Source organism: Nesoenas mayeri, assembly GCF_963082525.1.
Source record: "Nesoenas mayeri genome assembly, chromosome: 6".
Classification (NCBI taxonomy): Eukaryota; Metazoa; Chordata; class Aves; order Columbiformes; family Columbidae; genus Nesoenas; species Nesoenas mayeri.
The window spans coordinates 33,091,536-33,114,650 of NC_137545.1; the positions used below are offsets into that span (position 1 = coordinate 33,091,536).

The following is a 23,115-nucleotide window of genomic DNA, read 5'->3' on the forward strand; positions in this document are numbered from 1 at the left end:
CTTTTGGAGTTGAACATCATCTAAAAATCTGAAAACCAGATTTATTTTCTCTTATTCATTCAACATACAATTTTTAGCTTGTTTTAGAAAAAATGTGTTCTTGGGTGTGCAGTAGCCTGTTAGTTAAGTGTCAAAGAAGAAGGATGAGCAGCATGTAGGCAGATAACAAACCCCAGAAAGCTGTAATTCCAAACTTTACTCTTACAAACATAACGGTTCTATTTTTAAAAAGTATAAAATATTATTTTATTTAAAGAGGGAATGTGAAAGATTACAACTATGAATCTAGCTGTGGGCCACGTATGGAAAGTAGCAATTCATATGAGTTGCCCCAGTCAATTTAATGACAGAAGAGCCACAAACTTCAGCTTGTCCAATATAACAGGTTCAGAAAGTATTTAGGCACGTTGTAGCTCCTGGAATTATTTTTTTCTTCTCTTGTGAAAATACAAGTATTGTTTAACACTAACAAACACAACAGGAGGGCTGATTTTTAGAGCTGAATTAACACTGAGCAATATGAAGACAAGAACCCTCCAAGGTCTTTGGCTTTCAAATTGCAGAGCATGTTGGAAAGCTTTGGCCAAACTGAATGACAGAAAGCAGCTCACAACAGCTTAGGAAGAGGAAGAGTGTGTCAAATGCAACTTTCTCCCCTTCTCCCCCAGTCTCATTGCATTATTTTAAGAGTTGTGCTATTTTATTAATCATTTTGAGCATGACCAAAACACAGCTCCTTGTAGAGTTCCTCCCATGTTTAACATGTATGACAATATGCTGGTGTTCAGGGTAAGAAATGGTAAAACTAATGGGCAAATGTAAATGGTATGCAAGTATCCATATCTGAAAGTCTTCTAGAACATCACCTTAATTCCCACTGTTACAAAAAGTCAAGGATTTGTAGTGTTCATTAAGAGCAAGGTTTTGTTCTAGTTTTTACAGCTAAAGAGTTACCTACTCTTTATACATGAAAAAATATAATAGTAAGTATGAATTACTGCTTGTCCTGCCCTTTTCCCCATGTCATATTGAAATAGGCAGAAATGTTATTACCTAATCTTCTTGCAAGTCCAAAGTCAATGAGTTTGATGCTTGTACCGGTCTTGTTGACACACATAATATTTTCTGGCTTCAAATCCAAGTGGACAATACCCTGCTTATGGATGTATTGAACTCCTTCTGAAATCTGCTTCATATATTTAATGCACTCTCTCTCTGTCAGCTCAAAGTCTTCATCAATGATTCGTTCAAAGAGTTCTCCTCCAGAAACCCTATGAAAGACAGAATGAAAAGAGGTCTTCTCTAGCATTTTCATTTTGAGAATAATCAAATTATTTCCTTTACACAAATACAGTTAGTTCAAGCTTTCAATAGCCACTTCGGGACACCTCTATGTTTTGTGATTTTGCATTTTCCATCGACAGACAGATTATTTAGGAAGAATCACCTCTTGTGTGTGGTTTGAATCAATAGATGTTTTCCATTCTGCATTTCTTTCCCAGGTTAGGACTGTCAAACACTCATAGTGTTGTCCCAGGCAGTAGGGATATATAGCTGGATTTACATCCAGCCCTTAGGATTCAGCCACCTGGAGCTGGCAGGGAAGCGTGTGCCATGTGATTGTCACCCTGCTGATGGGTGTTTATAACACTGCTCCAGCCTCGGCGCTTGTGGTTCACACCGCTGCCTTCCCTCCTGTGCTCCAGCACCACACAAGGGCAGATAACATAACTTAGAAATAAAGAAAAAGAAAATACATGGGATGGGTCCCAGGAAAAATGGACAAAATAACTAGTAGATAAGCAAAAATTTTGGTAGAAGAGAGACTGAGAGTGACAAAGAAAGGCTGAAGAAGGAAGAGTTGAAATGATTGGGTTATTGGAACGCAAAGCTAAATTACTGACCCAAATGAGCTCAGAGGGAATTTCCTCCTTTGCTATGACAGGACAAGAATGTAACCCACAAGTCTTTCAGTGCTGGTATTTTTAGTTGAACCATCCTCACACTCCTTGTAGGTCAGTTCCCTTTTTATGCTTATTTAAGATGAGAAATAATTGGTCTTTCCAGGGTACAATCTCTTGGATTGAACTGTTTGTGGAACTAAAGTGGGACATTTTTAACGTAGATTTAATAAAGCAAAATTTTAGTTGCAATTTATTATTATTTTTGGTTTTTTTTTTTAGATTCTGAGCAATCACCCAACTGCTTTATCTGCTTATGTCCAAAGAGGGGAAATACTGCTTTTGTAGGCAGTGGATGAATGGCCCATATAGAAAGGAGCAAATGGTGAAGAGCAGCTTTGCTTTTAGAATTCTGTTCTAAATTAAATGCTCCATGCTCTTTATATGGCTTAATATTTTGCAGTGCTCATGCTTATTGCCAAATGTAATTGTACATTTCAGTTACAGAAAAAACCCACACAACTGAAAATTGGCCTTGCAATGTTTTCAGGTTGTCAGATATATTATATCCCTTGTGTACTAAACTGAAATTGAGACATCTGGAGTTCTGTGCACATTTGTTGCTTTGGCTATAAGATTTCAGAAAATATATACTTAGAAATGCTACTGCAGTTTCCTATTAACATGAAAACAGCATGTTTGTATCCAGAACACTCTGCAATTCCAAATGATAACTAACTAATAATAAAAATTATCAGTTGTTTTTGACTGTGTAACACAGATAATGACAACTTATTTTTCCTATAAAAGTGTCATGTTTTTCAAATCTCTAAATTGAATTTTTTTCAGAAATCATACCATTGTTTCAAGCACCACTTTTTAGCATGTTATTTGGAAATTAACTATTTTTAATACATGTGCATGCCATTTTTACCCTGGGATGTCTAGACACTCCGGTAACTGTATTGGATTAAACTGCAATTGCCTTTATAGAATGTGTGGGTTTGCATTTATATCCTGGACCAAATCCAGTTTAATTTTTGCCAGGTTAGGAAGCTGAACTGAACCAATGCAGATGAGGTTTTACATATACAGAGAAGTGCGCTTTCTTCACACAGTCACAACTAGGTCAGAATCTATATGTCCCATTCTTTTCTTGATTCTCCTCTTTTTAGTCTTCTCTAAACGAGGTCACAGCAGAAAATATTCCTGTATATAGAGTCACAAAATACACATCTTAAAATATTTTATTCTAAGGTTTTGGTCATGGAAGAAGAGTGAGAAAAATCTACTTTAGGGTTGCCCAGGCAAATATACCCTTGATTTTAATAAATCTCCCTTCAAAACAAAGAGGAAACCTTAGCGACTTGTGCCAACTTAAATCATGCCAGATTAATGGAGAAACATGGAGTTTACTGCTGAAATTTTGCTTTAGTAACCTCAATTTGCAATACAATAATCTTCTTTTGATCAATGTGAAAATAAACTACCTGAATTATAAAAACACTTTAAGGCATTTAGCTTCCAATGCTGAATGCCATTCCCAATGTGCTACTATTTTTCAGATGTTATTTTTCCACTTATTGTGGAACAGGTGTACCACTATATTCGAAAAGCAAATGTCTGAGATTTGCCCCTGATGTGCAGCAAATGGTAGCTGGGAGGGTTTTCAGGTAGGAGCACATCAAATGATTTGAATCCTTATAGTGTCTGACTATAAATGAATGAAGAAAATGTCTAAATTTGTTCTAAATATGAAATCAAGCCATACAAACTAGTGGCATGACAAATACTGAGAGAAGAAAAAGTTCAAAAAGTTGTAAGAAACACATGGGAATAAAATGAAAATGAAAATTTTAGGGTGAATATCAGGAAGAAAAATCCAAAGGTGCTGCTCCTCATCAATAGCTCCAATTTGAGTGGGGGGCAGCTGCTAAATTCCAGTCACTGCTAAAATCTGTTTTAAAGGGAGACTGATGGGCAAATGAGCTTGACCCTTTTGAAGTCTACGCATTTAGACCCTGATGGGAATGAAGAAAACAGCTTGGATGCTAAGAATTTTGAAGGTATTTCCCACAACTTCTTTGATACGCAAAATATGAGCTTAATAGCTAAACCAGAAAGGATCCGTCAGTGGCAGCGCCGTGCTAGGACTGTGTCAGCTGAGTAACATGTGATGGTGTGGAGGCAACCAAGTCATCTGGCACGATGGTGTCACACAAGCATCTCACTGCCCAGAGCTGGTCCAGAGCAGGGACAGGCTGCTCCCGCCTGCCCATGTCCTGCTTTGAGAACCTCTCCTCCCGTGGCTCTCTAGAGACATTTCAGCATGGGGATTCAATAGCCAGAAAAGGTGGCCACCCCAAACTAAAATCCTAATTAGACTAATTAAGAAAACTACTTTAAATTTGATTGTACTTTTCTATATTTTTAAAAAGTGCCCCCCCCTTTGTTGGCAGGGGGGTACTAATGGAGTGTAAAGCCATATGCTATTCAAAACTCTTTATACATTTCCTTGTTTTCCATTAGGTCTGCCAGCTCGCAATTCCAAGCTAAGTAGGGCTCCATGCTCTTACCGTCATCAGCTTGCTCAACTGCTGAATCTAAAAATAAAAGCACCTTCTTGCACATAAGAACCAAGGTTTTATAATGGACATCCTGTCTCTGAAATATGCAACTGCAATAGCAGTCTGCACATAATGTAGGTGAGTGCCAAGGAAGTAAAATAGATGTGTAGTCTCTTTTGCTGCTAACAATTTATATCTTATTCACCACTTCCAGACAGCAAAAAACCTGCTTCACCTTCTTGCAGCAGACAGCACATGAAGTAGATGTGGCAGCAAAACAGTGACTGATGTAACTTTTTGGGAAAATAATCAGCACAGATCAGGATTTCATTATCTTTCCAGCTGCTACGGCTACAAGTACAGGAATCACAGTAAGCAGGTGCGTTTGGATGATGCAAACATGGGCTGCATTGGTCATTCTTATTGGTTTTGAAGTCTGACCATTACTTTCCATCCCATGTTGTGCAGATTATTTTCTTATAATGAATTCTGGTGCATGAAGAACATGTTCTGAACCTACTCTTCTCTATAAGTAAATATCTACTATCTTCAAATACAAAGATACTTAAGTCACAGCCCTGTGAGATGCTTTCATGCTGCTTTTCTGCTATTTTGCACAGTGGTGTGGAATAAGTAGCCCAAGGCAAACAGTTTCTGGGGGCTGTTGCTACCTTGCTCAGCAAGAACAAGACAGCAAGATAGGCTGGGTTGAAATTCAGCTTTACGTGACTGTATAGCTTTGGATGAAGAGTATGATGTCTTTCAGGCAAACGAGAAATCCCTTTTTACAACTGCCATGCCTGGACCGTCATGGAGAATCTGTATGTTGACATTAGGAATGGATCAATTCCTGTTTAATTAGGGTTTTTTTTGGTGAAACAATGAGTATGTCCAATCTTTCTGCTTCTACTGATCTAGATTTAGAACACTCACTGTGTTCACCTGCAGAGATTCTTCAGACAGCACTGCTTTATTATAAATAAATGTTTTGCAATCAGAGTATCTTTTAAGGACTCTTAAAATATAAAACTTGGATATAGCACTTGATGAAAAGTGTTCCAAATACCCGTTGAGTGCTATAAATTTGACTGGGAAATTTTTTTCACAGAAATTCAACAATTTTGTTAGATTGTAGCTTAGATGTTTGCATTCTCAAGCATATCTTTCTCCCCTCCAATCTGTTGTTCACCAACATTCAAGTCTCTGCAAGAGGCAACTGATCAGTGTTTAAGTGGAGTTTGACACAAGCTTCTTTGATATATGTTTAGAACTGCCTAGAGAACATTTTTTCTCCTCCTTAAACATACTGTTAGTTCTAAATGCAAGCGCAAATTGCAGCTAACTTTTTTCTTCTCCCCTTCCAAGCTGGCAATAAATGAGTGAGCTGCGGAAAAACAGCACATGTACTTGATTAAAAACTAAACAAACTAGACAATAAAGACTGTAACACATCTCTGATTTTGAAGAGATACAACACAGATTCACTTACACAGTTTAAACAAATTGGATAAATAATTGGTTAAAAACATCCAGACCCTGCAGATCCTGAAGTTTTCACAGTGCCATGTCTAGGTAAGTTGCTACTTTTGTATGTACAATTATTTTCATTGTTATTAGCTATGTTAGTGTGATCCACTTTATACTTACATTTCCAAGACCATAACGATGTTGGCTTTTTCTTCAAAGGCATCTACGCATTGGACAAGTTTTGGATGATGTAGACAGTTCATGATGCTGATTTCATCCCTTATGTTTTCTTTTTCCTTAGCAGAATATGCTTTGAAAAATTTTCCTGCCCAAACTTTTCCAGTCTTCTTTTCAACAAGCCTAAAGACTTGTCCAAATTTTCCCCTGAAAATATACAACTATTTCCGTAAAACATTTTTGCAATGTATGGGCCACCATGAATAGTAACATTTTACTAAATATTCCAGCACAACCACTCTATTCTGAAATAAAAATGTCTTCATATCAAGTACTATTCTGTACTGATTTTGTGCAGGAACTTTTGAATAAGTGCCTTATTTAGAGATGCCTCAGTATTCCAATTAGCACGTTTTTTTAAGTGGGTTCAAAAGTAGACTTCTACCAGGCTTTAATTCACGTGACTCCAGTCTTTCTGTGCACAGTTTTCTGTAGATCATACAGAAGGGCAGCAGGCAGGAGACATCTCAGGTGTAGGATATAGATGAAATCAGAAATTGAATGCTAGAGGTTTCAGTACTATTATTTCACATTGCTTTATATGTACAGTTCTACCTCTATGATACTTTTCTCAAGATTTATTAACAGCCACACATAGGATTCCCTGGCCTTCAGCACCGCCAGCAGCACAAGTTGCTGAAAGATTACCAAGGCATGCAGCTCACATAACAACGAGCTGGAGCACAGAGATACCCAGCCAGGCTAATCACTAACCTTCGCTGAGCAATACTATTAATGCTCTTGGGATTATGACCACTGTCAACAGAGATTCCAGCCCGTGGGCAGGATAATCTTGTTACCGCTAATGGATATAATGGAAATGCAAGTACACAATGTGTGCCTTTTTTTCTGCTAGCTCTCAGAACACTAAAATCGAATGAATGTTCTGTCTTTATTCATCTGTGGGCTCCATTTTCCTTGCCAGAAACACATGTAGTGCCTATTTGAATTATCGATTAATAATAATAATAAAGGATCTTTATGGAGTGGAGGTGAACAGATGTTAAAATCTACTTTAACTGCAACAGAGGAGCCCAGCTGGAGCATTGAAAGTGCAAGACACTGTCACATGAATACACATGATCTTTATAATTGACTGGCAGCCTTGAAAACTCCGTGTCTTCAAAAGTGCAATACAGTACTTACGATCCCAGTCTTTCTTCGATATTATAGACATCTGAAACTTTTTGTTCAGTGTTGATAGTAACCGTCCGGTACTCAACCTCTGTTTCTTTCCCTTCTGTAAATAAGTATTAAGGACCATGATTAAAAAACTCCATAAAACGTGAATTATAAACACAGCTTTGCATATGTCCTGATTGACACATGAACTTACCATCATCGGACAGCTCCGCTTCATCCTCTTTAAGTTCTACAATGAAAATAAAAAGGCATGAATAGCTTATTATATAGGCTATAGTACTTACAGAAGACAGTGAAATTATTCACAGTAACATGGGCAATTGGTAGACCCTATGGATAAACAGCAAAAAGCAGTCAGGGAGTTTGGGCATAAACTTAAAAATTAAAATCTCTTCACCACTTCCCTTGTAACTATTGACTATATGATCACAATCTAGTCAGAAGTTCTTAATAAATCAAGTTCATGTGTTTTGCAGTACTTGTCTATTTTACCTGCCTACTAGAAACATCAGCTCACTGAATCAGTTCAAAGTCATCTAACAAATAGCTTCAGGAATACTTAAGTGTAATAGGAAATAAATTTAAAATATTAAAATCAATAACAAGGCTTCATGTTCAATGCCAGCCTTTTCTGGGTTTTCTATGCATTTTGGGGATTGCAAAGCCAAAAGTAAAGAAAGTTTGTGTATGAAAAGATTTCCTAAAAAGCATCCAGACAAATTTTTCAGACTCGAGATGACTAGAAAATTTGGACAGCATGCACCTTCCTGAGCATGGCTGAATCTTCAAATCACTGAGGTCCAAATGGAGCCTCAGTTCTGCAGGCTCAAAGGCCAGCAGAGGTGTTGACAAACCCAGTGACATATGACAGAATGAAAACTGGTCTGAGTGCCTTGATTTTAATTTTTAATTTTCATGTGCATGAACTGTCAGTAGCAGCAGTTTGTGTGTTGTTCCCTGTGTTGCCTGAAGGTATGAATGGAAAGGGATTGTAGCTGGACTGTTGATACCTTTACTTACACTGCTTGGGCTTGCTCCTAAGACCTGTGGCTATGGCCAGTAATTTGAGAAACTGCAAAGGCAGTTGCACAGTGACCTGTACAATTCTCCCTTTAGCTGCTGAAGCTGCACTTCGCCATCATAGAGCGCCAGCCTGACCAAGTGATTTATCCCTGCTGTGTCAACAGATTTATGTCGTGAAACATTGATGCAGTACTCCGGACGCTGCTGGGTGCTTTGGAGTTTGGAGTTATATGCGGCAGATGAGAAGAAAACAACAGAAGAAAAGGGTGCAGGGTAAGCCAATAGCTGGTTTGATGCACAGGCATCACCTTTTGACATCCAACACATAATGCTGCATCTCTGTTCTGGTGACAAAGCCAATCAAGTAGATATAATCTATTACTAAAGCCCTTCTCTCTTTTTTTTTTCTGGATTTGCAACCCCTGCACGTCCCAGCACAGAGGAGCTGGTCTGCAGTGATTTACCAGAGGAGCAGGGCGGGAAACGAGCCCTCCCCGCTCAGGGGCAGCTGTCCTCAGATCTTCCCCAGCTAGAAACCACTCTTGCACAGAGCACAGCACATTTTCCTCCCCTTTTAAGGGCTGCATAAGGGAGCTGATCCCAGCCACGTTGCCAGTACTTAATGTCTGCCAAATACTGATTAGACAAAGAAGTCAGTTCCCGGTTCTACGACACTATGGTGAAGACATGAACTAGAAACATTTTGGTCCATCAGTGGAAGCCTAAATTAGATAAGAGGAACATAGCTGAGCTTGTAAGTGCTGAGTAGCTGTGTTAAAACCTTTCTCAGAACTCAGTCAACTACCAAATTTTCCGTAAACATGGCAATCTGTTGTGTCTTGCAACCTTATTTTAATAGCTGTTTTCTTTAAGTGCACACTGCAAAGTTATCTATGACTTTCTTTGCTAAGAGTATATGAGATTGCTAATATGCACTGGCCACCTCAGTACGAAAGAGAGTAATCAGTCTTTCTGGCAGCAATGGAAAATCCCTAGTTACTCAGCTCAGTGTTTACATAGATGGCAGCTTAAAGTCCTGACTTTGAGAGGTGCTGAACACATACATTTTCCACTGTCCTTAATTAAAGCACTAGTTACATTCACACACTTGAAAAATCACGCTTTATATGACTTGCCCTTTCTGCATGCTAGCTGTGGTATCAAGAACTGAAATCAAGAAGCTCTGGCATTGAGAGCACCAAGACAACCTACCATCCTGTAAATAGAGTACATTTTCTTTTCACTCAAAACAACTATATTTGTTGGTAAATCTGTGTAAGAAAACTCTCAGTCTTAAATAGAAAAATAACTTGTTACTTTGGCCCAGTGCAAGTAGTGCTTGCTGGAGCAAAAACAAATATAGTGAAGTCAGGTCCCAAACTGTTGAAGGTGTTTGTCCTGCAACTGAAGAAAGAGGGCATGCAAACACAGGGAATTTTATTATGAAGAGCCAATACCTTCTGGCTTTCTTTCAATTTTATTGGTGATCTTAGTGTTATTTTCCCCCTTTTGAAGAGAAGCTGCATCTTGGTTTAGATCAGGTTTTAAATCTTTAAAATAGAGGAAAATAAGTTCTCCTAATGCATCCAATTTAGCACTTGAAAAGAAATATGATTTACTTTTGTTTGAAAATGTCTGTTGAGAGGTTTGCACAGTTATATGATGCTGCACCACTTTGCTATCATTTTGTCTTTCTGTGGCAATAAAAGATAACATCAAAAGGATTATGTGGGACACTTAAAACTTCAAAGCCTTGCATACAGAAGTAAGGTGGGAGAGATACAACTCACAGTCCACTCCTTAAAGACAAAAATAATGGCAAAATACATTAGTCCAGGTCTGGGCTTTTTGGTGTGGTAGGGCTATCAAATGCTGAATTTTGTGTGTGTTTAAAATTTTGGTACCAGTTTCTGAATGATTTCTAAAATCCTCCATCTCTTCTGTTAGTCCTTTGAGAAAATCAAGCAAAAGATAAGAGCCAAAAGATACTAGAAAATATTTTTACAAGTGTGTGCAACTGTAATAAAAACACTCTAAAAAAATACTTTTAACACCCATAATGCTACAAAACCAACCTACTAAGTAGGAGAGCCTTGAATTCACAAGATTGGTGCACTGGTGGCAACAGGACTGAGGTGCACTACCATGCTGAGATTTGAAGCATAAGAACTACAATTAGGTATGAGAGGCTAATTCATTTTCCAACAGCAAATTTGGGATAGTGTTTATGGCTTGTTTTTCCATGATGTGTCCAGTACAGACTACAATGAATCCATCAGTATGTTTCAGGTAGCCACCAAACATAATTTTCCAACTGGGCATGGTCTGAATGTGTAGCTTATGCGCAAAAGGTTTAATCTCCCATTAAATGTGTGCTGAACTACACGAGTATGTCAGCCAGCACTCAAACAGCAAGCCAGAAGTTAAATTATGGGTTGATTTCACAAGGTAGTGTTTTAAAATACCTGAAGACAGGTTTCCACAATGCATGCATGCAAAACTTCCATGCATAGACATCCATGTGAAGTCTGCAAAGGGACTTCAGCACTTACAGCCGGCATAAGCATTTGTTGCACGAGGCACATGCAAAGGAGTGGGCACAGCTGCCCGACCTCACTGGGGAACTGTTAAGATATCATTTAATTGAACTTAGAATTTTTTTTCTAACCTTCTTCTTGTTTCTCTCCAACTTTTACCAGCTCAGACTCTTGGCTGGGCTCGCTGATGCCGTACACGTTAGCAGCTCGTACACGGAATTTGTACTCCCGGTCAGCCTGCAGGTCCTGCACGTTGAAAGAGGTGCTGCGGCAGGTCGTGAGGTCTGTCCATTTGTTGTCCACTGAGTTCCAGATCTCCACAGTGTAAGACTGCACCGCACTTCCACCATCATAAGAGGAACCGTACCATGAGAGAGTGAGGGAGGAGCTCCGTACGTCTGATGCGCAAGGTGTTCCTGCAGGTGGGTCTGGTTTATCTGTAACAATATACATGTAAAGCACATTAGATGAAGTCAAGGTAAGAGGTAAGACTTTGTTACGGTATTACTGGCCCTACCAAACAGCCCTTTTCTTTCCCTAACATTGCTCTGCTTCAGAGGTTTGTGCTACAGCGAGAAGGAACAACCGCAGCACAGACAGACTTACCTGAATTAGCCAACACGGATGCTGGTCCCATATGAGCTTCGGCGTGGGCTGTCCAGTTCCCTGGGCATCTTGCTAAGCCGTGCTGAACCCAGTGCCCTTCACAGCTATCACTACAGAAACCATTGAGACTAAAACCAGTCATAGCTATGCCTACAAGGAATGAAATCAAATCTCCCCCAATAGGGCAAACCACTCCACAGTGAACTTCCTTAGAACTTGACCCCTGTAACAGTCACCACAGCTGTGATGCTCTTTTTCCAGCTCCTTTCATCTGCTTCCAGACTTCAGGGTCACCATTAACCTTTCACAGCCTCAGAATGTGACACTTATCTGATTCTACCTGTGTATCTACAATACCAAAGCCAGCTTGTTGGTGTAGAAGAACAGATCTTGAAGGGTGCCAGCTTTGCCCATGTGCAGTTTTTGGAAGCTTAGTGCACTTTTTGATAAAAAATAATTGAACTTAGAATAGATCATTTAAATATTGAGGGATTTTTTAATCTCAAGTGCATTTTGGAATTTGTTGGGGAGGTGGAAGACAGAAACTTCTGTTTTTCCTCAGTTGGAGGCTTTCTCCTACAGTCCTTATTTGCATGAATAGAGCCAATATCAGCAGAACCTGGTGTGCAGATGAGCAACCAACTATGCAAACATCCAACACAATGCAAAATCCTTGCAGCTACGTGACTTTTTCAAAATGAAGTTTAATGATTACATAGTTGTTGAAATGAAGGTTTTCCTAAGACAGAAAAGTGTTGACGTTTTTTTTTAAAAACCGCACTGATTGAGAAAATAATTATGGAAGTTAAGTACTTCAAAAGACTTTAAAGGGAAAAAATATCTTCCTTGGGAATAATCCTCTCAGAGGTAATCTAGCAAAACCTACAAAATAATGATGATGTTGATCAGAATGAACCAGTGGCCAAAGGTTGAATGAGGAATCAAAGGAGGGATAAAGTGACAGAAGATTAAAAGAAAAAGAAAGAAATCGTGAGATGCTACAAACGGTGTTTACACTGGACATGGATTGATAAAATCAATCAACATTTTGCTGGTTAAAACTGCTAATAGACATTGTCACTTTTTAAGAAAGGCAGAACTGCCAAACCAGCCAAAAAATACAGCCACTTTCTCAGCAACAAAAGCATCCAAATGCTGGAGAAAACTGCTGTTGACTTTGATCAAAGCCTTACTGTGGGAGGCTGTATCAGTTATCTCTCCATGCTCAAATTATCATTCCACTAAGCAGACAGAAATAGCCACAGCTTGCCATAAACATGTTTTTAGCTCTTGGACAGAGGGACTTCTCTGATGGCTGTGGTTTCACTTATAGAAAGGGAAGATGGCGTAATCTAATCTGATCAAGACACTTAAACAGCAGTTCACTATTTGGAAGAATGCAAGTTCTGTTGACTAATGACTTGCCTGAAGAATACTTTTTTAATTCCTTTCAGTTCAGTTGTGATGGAAAATCCATCTCCTTGCACGACTAAAACAGATTAGAAGATACATAAATAGAACTTTTAAATATGAGGGAAAAGACTGGGAAGGAGGGAAATGGGCAGCAAGGGTTTGCCATTGCATTCAGCATGAGAACGATCAAGCAGAAGAAAAAGAGACTGCCAGAATGTAGGTTATCTTTATGCCTTTTGGCAACATTTAAAACACCATTCCACTAGGAGTCATTGTTACACAGAACATCCCTTGTTAAACACAAAAATCATAGACCAGATGTCCTTAACCTCTGGAATGGCTTCTTGCCCTGCTTAGTTGTCACATTTTACACTCCTAATTTTCTGGTAGAATAAAAGGGACTATTTAAACAAGAATGTATTTATAGTGTAGATATCATGAACTGAATCACAGATAGGTTAAATGGTTTGTCCAAGGTTAGAAAGAGAGATTGTAGCAAAGATGAGAACTGAATCTTGATCTCCTGGTTCCCAAACAGTGGCATCCCTCTTCCCTGTACTAGTCCTGCCCCAGCCTCCTCAGAGCTGCAAGAATGCAAATTCAGTGCTCACGCCATTCACAGTATCAGAATCCTTGAACAATATTACAGCAGCCACCAGGGATCTGGTTGTGAGGCACATGTGGATTATATGATTTTAGTCAAACAGCAGATACAGCCATCTTCTTTTCACTACAATCCATGCAGACCTTGTAGGGAATGATGCAACCTCTGTCCTCTTCAAAATCAGAAGAAGAATATTCAGCTGTGTGTCATGTTATCCTCCTGTATAATCATCATTACACTATCCCAAGATGTTGAGAGAAGAACTTGGAAAAGTAACAGCTGACTTATCCTAAATCCAAGAGAAAAGAGCTGTTGCTGATAGCAAGAGGAAAATACTTTGAAGAAAAAGGTAAGCCAGTAGCCTATCATCCTCCAGAGGCATCTGTTCGGGTTTGTCAAAGTATTGCAGATACGCACACAGCTAAATATGAGCAGTATGTGTTTATTTAAAAAAAAAAAGAGAAAAAAAAAGAAAAAAAAGAAAAAAAAAGAAAAAAAGAAAAAAAAAAAGAAAAAAAAAGTGTTAGCTTACTATAATGCTCTGCAGTGAATTTTACACTGAAGGAGGAAAGAATCCATATGCTTCAGTCTTTGCAGAGCACAGTAGCCTGCTTCCCATGCAGGACCTGAAAATACAGCCTCTCTTTACTGACCTCCAACACACTTCTGTTTCCAGATGGAACTCTGGGCATGATTTATTAGTTGCCTAGGCCACAGTTACTTTAGTGACCTCTCTTTCCATGACTCACCTAGATAACTACAATCCATTTGGCCAGCATAGTTTACAAAACCAAGGCTCAGGTATGTGAGCACTGGAGAGAAAATATTCATGGCCAAGGGGACATCAGCAGTAAAGAAAATGCTACATGGCTTTAGTCTAATATCTGCCAGCCCTGGGAGTATTTCTTCTTTCCTAATAGATTTTTCCCAGTAGACAAAGACAAAAACCTTCAATTCCGGCTGGACTCTCTTGAGCCACAAAGATGTACATTTTTGTTTGAAGTCTACCATGTGCCACTGCTTGCAGATCTGCTCAATGTATAAATACTGGGGTAGTAGCTGCTATGGGAGATCATAAACAAGAACAAAAGCCTAATCTTTGCTCTTTCTTAATATGACAGATGTATATGTACCATTTTGCTATGCTAAAATTATTTGGTATCAGGCCGGATGGTGTTCTACAGCTCTGCACATTCAGAAAATTTGCAGATGGTCTCTCCATGTGTCTGTTTTGTTTCTCAACAGTTTATTCTATGGGGATTTTAAAGGTTACTCTTTATTCATCTGTCTGTATTGAAAGCTAGGATATTTTGCCAAACAACATTCCCTTCTGGAATATGAAATCTCTATCAGCACAATCAACTGCTTCCAATAAAAATATCCAGTGGGTTGAGGAGGGGTGTGGAAGTCAAGCACAATTCTCTATTTTGTCCTTCTGTTTTCATATTTAGTATACCCTTGATGTCCTTGAGCTGCCCATCTTCAATACTTCCTTTGCATCTCGTGTGTGGTCTTTTACACACACAACTATACTTCATAGTTATGCTATATTATGAGGGCTTTACATAGGCTTCATCAGACCATAGTTTTGTTCTCCCTATTCTGGACCAAACCATAGCCACAACATGTGAACTAGAAGGAAGGAAGTTCATTCAAAAATACACCACTCATTGTGAACATTTCTTTAGGGAAGGCAATTAATTTAAAATATTGAGCTCTAACTCCATTTTCACTCTTACATGCAACAAAAGAAAACAGAAAACATTTATATATTCTCCACCGTGAGATGTCTTAACTATATGAAACTAGGTGTAGTCCAGTCTCGGCTAACTTACAGCGCGCATATAACACCAAAATGATATTCTAGATTGTCACGGTCAGATTGGCTGTATCCCCACAGTCTTGTTGAACTTCGTCAGAACCCTACAGACTCTACCTCCTCTGTTGCAGACAGTACTTACACCTCTTTTACTAGGATGCATGATCATCTCATTTGCTGAACAGTATGACTGCAGAGCCTAACAAGACAGCAAGAGGTTGCAAAATTAACTGCTGAGGAGGACTCAAGCACAAAGCTCCCTATGTAATCTCTACAAGAGTATCAGTCAGGTTGCCCGAGCTGGCTCCTGAAGTCTAGTGGCAGGCAGAAAAGATGGACAAACAGCTAATTTGGCCTTAACTCTACCTCAGGGACTGCTCTGCATAGCAGCACAGAGACTGCATAGAGTCACTGACACTAGTGGCACAGAGGAAACAGCACTAGCCACTCATATATGCCATACATCATGCATAGAGGAGCCAGAGGGGAGTGGAGGTGCTGTGCAGGAGGACTCTACTCCTTTCCTCCCTCTGTGCTCCAGCAAACTAGGCACAGAGTAAAAAAAAATACTTCCCAACAAAGGGAGACATAAATTACCACTACCCCAGAGCAAGGAGGTTAGATTCCAGTTTATTCTTTGTGGCATGCATTCCTTACAGCAGATGGTAAGGTCACGAGCTGGCCTCACATGAAATGTATAAGCCACATTTAAGACCATACCAGGATTGAAAAGCACACTTCTTATTTACTCTCAAATTGAATTCAGCTGCACTCCTTCCTCAGACAAAGTCTGAGAAGTATTTTTGTAAACACGTTTTGATATACAGCCTGCAGTAACCTTCAGTTAATTTGTATTTGTACACTCTGAGAAGCATAAAGCATAAGCCTGCTGAGCCTTTAAATCATTGTTATTTATGAGAAAAATTTGACTTGAAGTCCTTGTCTCTTTTTTCAGTGGTGTGTAACCCAAAATTCCTCCTGATAAGGAAAGGGAATTTCTCTCTGCATAGGTGGTGAACCCACAGCTCATACAGGATGCCCACATAACATGAAACCATGCTATCCAGATCTCACCGCCTTTTCCACGTAGATTGGTTTACAGAGTCCGCAGAACACAAGCACCATTCCAGGAGACCAAAAAAGGCAGCAACCTCCTTATCTAACTCTGAGCGCAGGGAATAGAAATTGTTCTGCTACTTGCTCTGGGGGTCAGGCCGAGCTAAAGCAAAGCAACAGGACTTGCTGCACGTTAAGAGCTTGCAGGGCTCTGCTGGGCTCTTAAGCAGCAACGCTGTTCCAGCGGAAAGCCTCTGAAAACTGAGAACAGTATAACCACAGCCTCTGAAAAAAGTTATTATTTCTTTTATGAACAGAGACAGCACTAAAACAATGTCTCTGAAGTAGTTTTCTTTATCTGTTCTCAAAATTGGTTTGGTTTCTTTCTAAATCCAGTTATCGTATTACTGTATAATACTATTATTAGCTATGGTGATATTTGTCTGCCAGATAAAGAACAGACAGAAAGAAACATTTTAATTCCATTCCACAAGCTGTTTAGCCAGAGAAGGTATTTAATATGCTGCAAAAGCCAGTTGAACACTGTCCATGCCGACAGCACTGGCAAAGCCTTCATTTGAAATTCATCAGCAGGAGAAAAGCGAAACCATAAAAGGCCATAACTGAACTCTGCATTATTGCTGACAGGGCTCGGGGTCATGGCAGACCTCTCTGCTTTGCTCGGAAAACTATGCCCTGCAGCTTTTTTTCCGAGGGAGAGGAGTGCTACAAGTAGAGATACTATTACCCCTTAACACCCTGTAGCACCCATTAGGACCCTTCTGGATGTTAGTGTACCATAGGTTTAGCATAAAATTAAACTAGAGGAAAATGCTTGCATTCTGCAAAACAACACAGGAGAAGCTGAGCAGAAATTTTCTCCTAATGAAACAGCCTCCCCAGCAGAGCCGATGTCCACATGGACAAGGTTAGTTGGCTCAGGGGACCAGAGTTTGAAATTCGCCCCTCCCCTGTAACACACACTGCAGACTGCTGCTGGCCACCTCCGAGTGTGATCCCTCACCATATTGCCCTTCCTGACAACTCTGACATAAAATGAAGTTATTTAAAAGCTGCCCTTTTAAGACCTGTGGATAAAGTAGCTCACAAATACCGGAGGCCCAGAGCACCACCCCGTGCTGTTGTTCCCACTTTGCCAGTTGGGGTAACTGAGGCATAAAGGAGTAAAACGACCTTGCCCAAGGACATGCAGGCGAGCGGGGCTGGGAACGAAACCAGAGCTCACCACTCCCACGCAAATGCCCTCAGCGCAGGAACATCTCCTTCTGCCACAGGCCTAATGGAACAAACAAATATATAATGCATTCTCAGGAGCCTTTTTTTCTAAACCATCTGCTCCCGTGCCTGAGTCAACAAGCTATTTGGATTGCTCATGCGCTACGCATTAGACATCTGGTTTGATAACTGATTGAATTAGAGCTCCGATACCTGTCCACTGAAAAGCAGAATAAATTTTAGGACTTTCCCGAGTAAGACTGTCGGCAGGTTCCACATCTCCACCGGCATGACTTTGGGTCATAGGAATCCCATGTTCATGTGCAGGAGTTGTGATCAATAATTTCTTAGTAACTAAGACATTCCTAGCGTTTAACAGCAAGTAAAATACAGGAATTTTGTTGGGAGAAATGCTGTCATGATATTTCTTTTTCTTCATTAGAAGAATGGTGAATTTAAGTACCAGGAAAATAACTAGGCAGGGAGTTCTACTGGAATTTCTCCTAATAGAAATGACATTGAAACTAGATGGCCCTTCAAAGAATAAATCTGGATCAATGTACCGGAACTGATGCATAGAACAACGTAGGCTGTTTTCCTCTATACATTGTTATCTGTTTTGATACAGCTGCAGAGTTTTGCCACCAAGCATTAGTGGGGAGGCTGACAGGGGAGGTTGCAACACTTGAACTACAACAGCAGCAACAGCAACGTAAGACATCTCTTCCTTAACCACAGTCTAGTGGCCCTTTAACAATTAAACTGGTGACAAAAACCCTTCAGCAATCCAGAGGAATTTAAAAAGCTAAAGGTTATAGACTGAGTCCACCCACATATTCTTAGGAAATTCACTGCATTCTCAACCCGAACTGTAAACAGGGAATCACGTGGATACTGCAAGATGCTTCTCTAAAGAAGATAAAGTTTCATGCTAGCACTGCTGAGCTGCAGTATTCTCTGTAGAAGCATTTATGGTTGTTCTGCTTCACTCTCTCCTTACAGATGTCTGTTCTTGCTTTTCTAGAGAGAGAATGCACATTTTCTGACCACTCCTGGAGCCACTCAGTGTGAGCAACCAGCACTGAGCCAGCCTTCTCAGGCACTCACCAAAAACACCAGTAGTGCCACTCTGAACTGTTGGTTACGCTTCTACATTTACTTCTAATAGAGTCTCAGGGCAACGAACTGATGCTAAGACAAGCAATTAATAATTCTACCATTATATTCAATGACTACAGGTGTTAGTGATGATCAGATCTTGTTGTCAAGCTAAAACTGTATTTTCTCATTTTTACTTGGGAAGATTCTGCTCATACAGCTTCTGTTAAAGGCACAGAAGTAACAGTTTCTTTACAGAAAGTAACTTCTCCATCCCAAATCAAGTATGGAATTGTAACCTCATGCAGAGGAGCAAGAATTACTTAGTTAATTCACGTTATATTATTTCCATGCCTGTGTGTAGCATGCTTATATATGTTTCCTTTAGTACTTGGCTGATCACTGTTCAACAGCACATGAGGACACAGCACACAGTACATGCACAAATGCCTGCATTAATAAAAACACCGTAACAATTATCATTGGGCCTCTCAGGGTATAATGATATTGCTCTTATTCTTCTGTATATACATATCATATAGCTCACTAATCACCATGATAATTTTTTTATACAATACCACACCCGGAACAATACAAATCTAAAGGACTTAGACAAAGTTGATAAAAATCAGCCCCCATGTGCTTTTACTTCGGTATTAACAAAAGTAAAAGATGTCACTAATATCCAAAGTGTCCATAAAATACTGATCATCAGGAAACCCCTGCATACTTAGCATGGAAACATGAAGCAGTTTGCCCACAATAATGGAGGAATCTTGTGGCATAGCTGCAGAACAGAGTACTTCTCTAGTGCCAAATTGTCCTTGTTGAATACTCCATTATTCTTTTGACTCTTTGTCACAGTATCGAGATTTAGCCAGTATGAAAACCAAGTTCCTTCAAAATTCAAAAGTGGCTACAGATTGGGGTATTCTTGTCACATAGCAAAAATGTTCAGAACCAGAAATTGATAAATTTACCCATATACATCTAATAAATGGCATAAAACCAATGAATATTCCTTACTAGCACTGTAGACTGAGGGTTCTACTTCGCCTAAATCAGTCCTGTCTTACACTAAGCTCATCACTGGCTCGTTTAATGTAGCTTTAGCAACAAAAGTCCTCTTTAATCTGACAATGTCTGCTGTAAATCATTAGCTCAGTCCCACATCAGACCATTTTGGTTTTGGAGCAGAAACATGTTGCAAAATTTCCCCAGAGAGATCACTTGGCTAATTAATTTGCTTTTTTAAGAGAGCTAATCATAACAATAGAGGAGAGCTCACATGGACATTTTGGGACCAGTCAACCCTTTAAAAGAACGCATTGCTTAACTTGGATGTCTCAGTTCTACTGCCGCTCTCCCAGTGTTATTAGTGCTTATACAGACAAAGTTACACAATGAATCGATGTGAAACCAAAGATGCAGACCCTGCGGCTCACTGCTGTGTGCTCATCACCACCGCACTGCCCATCAATTAACAGTGTCCTCTAACTTGACTATAGATCTCTGCAGTGAGTGTGTGTACTGCAAACAGCCCATGCTCTAGGCTGAGGGTAATGGATATTTTGTTTGATGATATTAATTAAAATCTCAAAATAAAAAAGCAATACTTAGAATAAATCTGGGTTTCTTTCAAGAGCATCTTTTCCTAAGGCTCAAACTGCATTGAATCATGTACTATTCAAACTCTGTGTCAGAATCCCGGCTCAGTTCAGTTAAGCTTGTAGTTGAAATCTGAGCTTGACACTGTGAGCAGTTCAATTTAAGACTTTAGGAGCCAAATTCAAACGAATGCAAGGTAGATTTCTTTTCCCCTAGAAGTCATTATTAAAAATAATTTACAAAAATCCTACCCAGCTATAGTTCACAGTCTGGGACCCAGGGTTTAAATCATAGCAGGATCATTTCTGATTTGGGTCCTGGCAGATAAACTCAGTCCCTTGTCTTCTGGTTGAAGGTAAATCAATAACACTATTTTTTGTGAAAAAACATCTTTAACAACTGAAAGCATAAAACAAAGATCTTAAATATTCCCAGGAAGGTGTTTAGACCTTCTGCTCAAAGAAGGGTCAGCTATAAGGTCAGACCAGATTGTTCAAATGCTTATCTGGTCTGAACTTGAATACCCCCAGGGGTGGAGACGGCACAACTTTTCTGGGCAACCTGCACTCTGGCATGTGTTGTAGTCCAAATTTAGTTTAGGCAATGCTTATTAGAGTCTTTCACATAAGAAGCTCGCCCATTAGCATGAAGACTTTGCAACCCACATGGTTGTAAGGGGTAATAATAAAAGAAATATTTCTTTATTTCATTTTATATTTTAACAAATGCCATTCATTTGCTGAAATTCAGAACAGACAAGCCTGTTAGCTAACTCTTTAAGAAACATAGCTCTAGGATGGTTGAAACACACTCCTCCAGAGAGCAGATGTTCTCTATTTGTAGTTTCCCTTAATACATTCAAGACTCAGTTGTGAACTGTGGTCAGTCAGCAGTGTTTTGAGCACATGGCATACACATAGATGTGCCTTTTGTCAGTAAACTCATAGCGAGGCAGCTCACACAGTTTAAAGCCTTATTATAAACAGCTGAGGCAAACAGAGCCGATCTTTAGCACTATGGCCTGCTCCAGAAACACTCGCTATGAATGTGAGGTCAGGGCACAGAGGACAAGTTTCTTCCCAGTACTTTGCATGGAGCAGAGAGAAAAGACAAGTCAGAATTTAGAACTAAAGATGATCTTTGATGGACTAAGATCTCACATTTTGCATGTTTGAAATATAGTTTCCCTGTTTTGACTGGAGCAGGCTTTGGAGAAAAATACCTTCCAACTTGCATGAACACTTAACACCTTCCAAGGTGCAAACAGGGTGAAGGATTTAATCTCAGGAGTGAGATTCCAACCCACTTCCTAGAAGGAAGACAATTTTGCTCCTTTCTCCCATGTTTGAGTACCCAGATGGAAGAATCTGGCCTTAAAACACGTGTATGTGTAGCAAACTAGGAATCTTGAGGCTTTGCCATGCCTTTGGCAGTGCTGACATCAGCGAGATGTCTCACTGAAGAGCTGGGCAATTTTACAAGAGGGAATTTATTCTTTTCAGTTGGAAACAGATAGCTTGTCATCAGTGAAAACACATGGCAGACTCCAGCACATTGTAAGGATTCTTCACTAACTGTCCCAAAAGCATCTCTGGGAATCCCATGGTTCTCTGGCACATTTCTTATGGAAGAGCAAGGCAGGAGGCTGAGATGTAGCTTTATAAGGTTATAGAATTCAAAGACTTTCAAACCAATTAACTCCAAAGGATATAAACCAGTGACTTATATAATAATGACTCAAGGCTCACACAGTGACAAGAGAATAGGAATTGTCAGCCTAGGTCAGCTAAATAAAACTCCACCTTGCCCAATAACGTGCTGCAGTTCACAGCCTGCAGCAGCCGCCTAGGAAAGAGTGAAAAAAAAGGGAAATATAAAGAGCGATTAACCTCCTGCCATTCTTCTCGCTGCTAATCAGCTGTGTTTGGGATTTGGAGCCAAAAGCTCTACCCAGAACAATGTATTTTATGTTTATTCAAGGACCCATTTTTCATGGTTGTTATTCTTAACCTAGCTATACTTCTGACCTACACAGCCCACTGTTGGAAGGGCAGTGCAATTTATCTGTGCATAATGTGAAGAATATGTATTTTGTTTTCTTCTATTTGTGAATTCTCTGGCATGTTGCGGGAATCTACTTGATATTTATACTCATTCATTCAGTTATCTTCTAACTGCAATGAGAACCACGGATCAGGTGAAATTCACTTAAATAATCAGGAGGCTGCTATTGGTAATAGGCACAGCAGTACGCAGCTGATGGACATCCACCCTTTTGCAGTGGATATTGTACTTGTAAGTGTGATTCTGTTCATTAAGCTGTGTGTGTTATTCACTGGATTGCTGGAATGAATTTCCAGCCCAACTTCGGTTAATGATATTTACCATTGATTTCACTGGAGTCAATTTTTCATCTTTGACCTTATACCTGCATTTCTTTACTTGCTCACTAGCCTACATAACAGTTCAGACAGCAGAGCCAAGGCAGTTTTGAGTGGGTGATTAGGATGCAGCCTTGCCGGTTGAACTAGAACTCGTCCAAAAGCCCAGGCAAGCTCTGCCCGCCCCCACCTTGTGTCAAAACCCCTCTGCAGGCCACAGACAACAGAGCCCACAAACACCCATTCCACAGACTAACTCTTTAACCGCATCACCATCCTTGCTTGTAGAACTTTCCTAGATTTCCATGGAAACCATTTGCTGTGTTTCCACACCAGGCTGGGTTCATTAGCCCATTCAGAGCTAGATGTCACAGCTCTAGATTTTGCCTGATAGTCAAGCTAGCTGGTCTAGATTCAGG

At 39.8% G+C, this 23,115-nt stretch overlaps 1 protein-coding gene across 3 annotated transcripts in view; it reads right to left on the minus strand.

Moving 5' to 3' along the window:
* The window catches only part of MYLK (myosin light chain kinase), a gene marked incomplete at its 5' end in the record, with an annotated part of 144,848 nt that overhangs the window by 18,201 nt on the left and 103,532 nt on the right, over nucleotides 1-23,115 (minus strand). For all 3 annotated transcript variants that reach the window (XM_080347251.1, XM_080347252.1, XM_080347253.1), the window contains 5 exons: nucleotides 1,054-1,271; nucleotides 6,116-6,319; nucleotides 7,319-7,412; nucleotides 7,509-7,544; nucleotides 11,007-11,312. In XM_080347251.1, coding sequence (XP_080203377.1) covers nucleotides 1,054-1,271; nucleotides 6,116-6,319; nucleotides 7,319-7,412; nucleotides 7,509-7,544; nucleotides 11,007-11,312 — 858 coding nt within the window. The remainder of the gene's footprint in view (nucleotides 1-1,053; nucleotides 1,272-6,115; nucleotides 6,320-7,318; nucleotides 7,413-7,508; nucleotides 7,545-11,006; nucleotides 11,313-23,115) is intronic.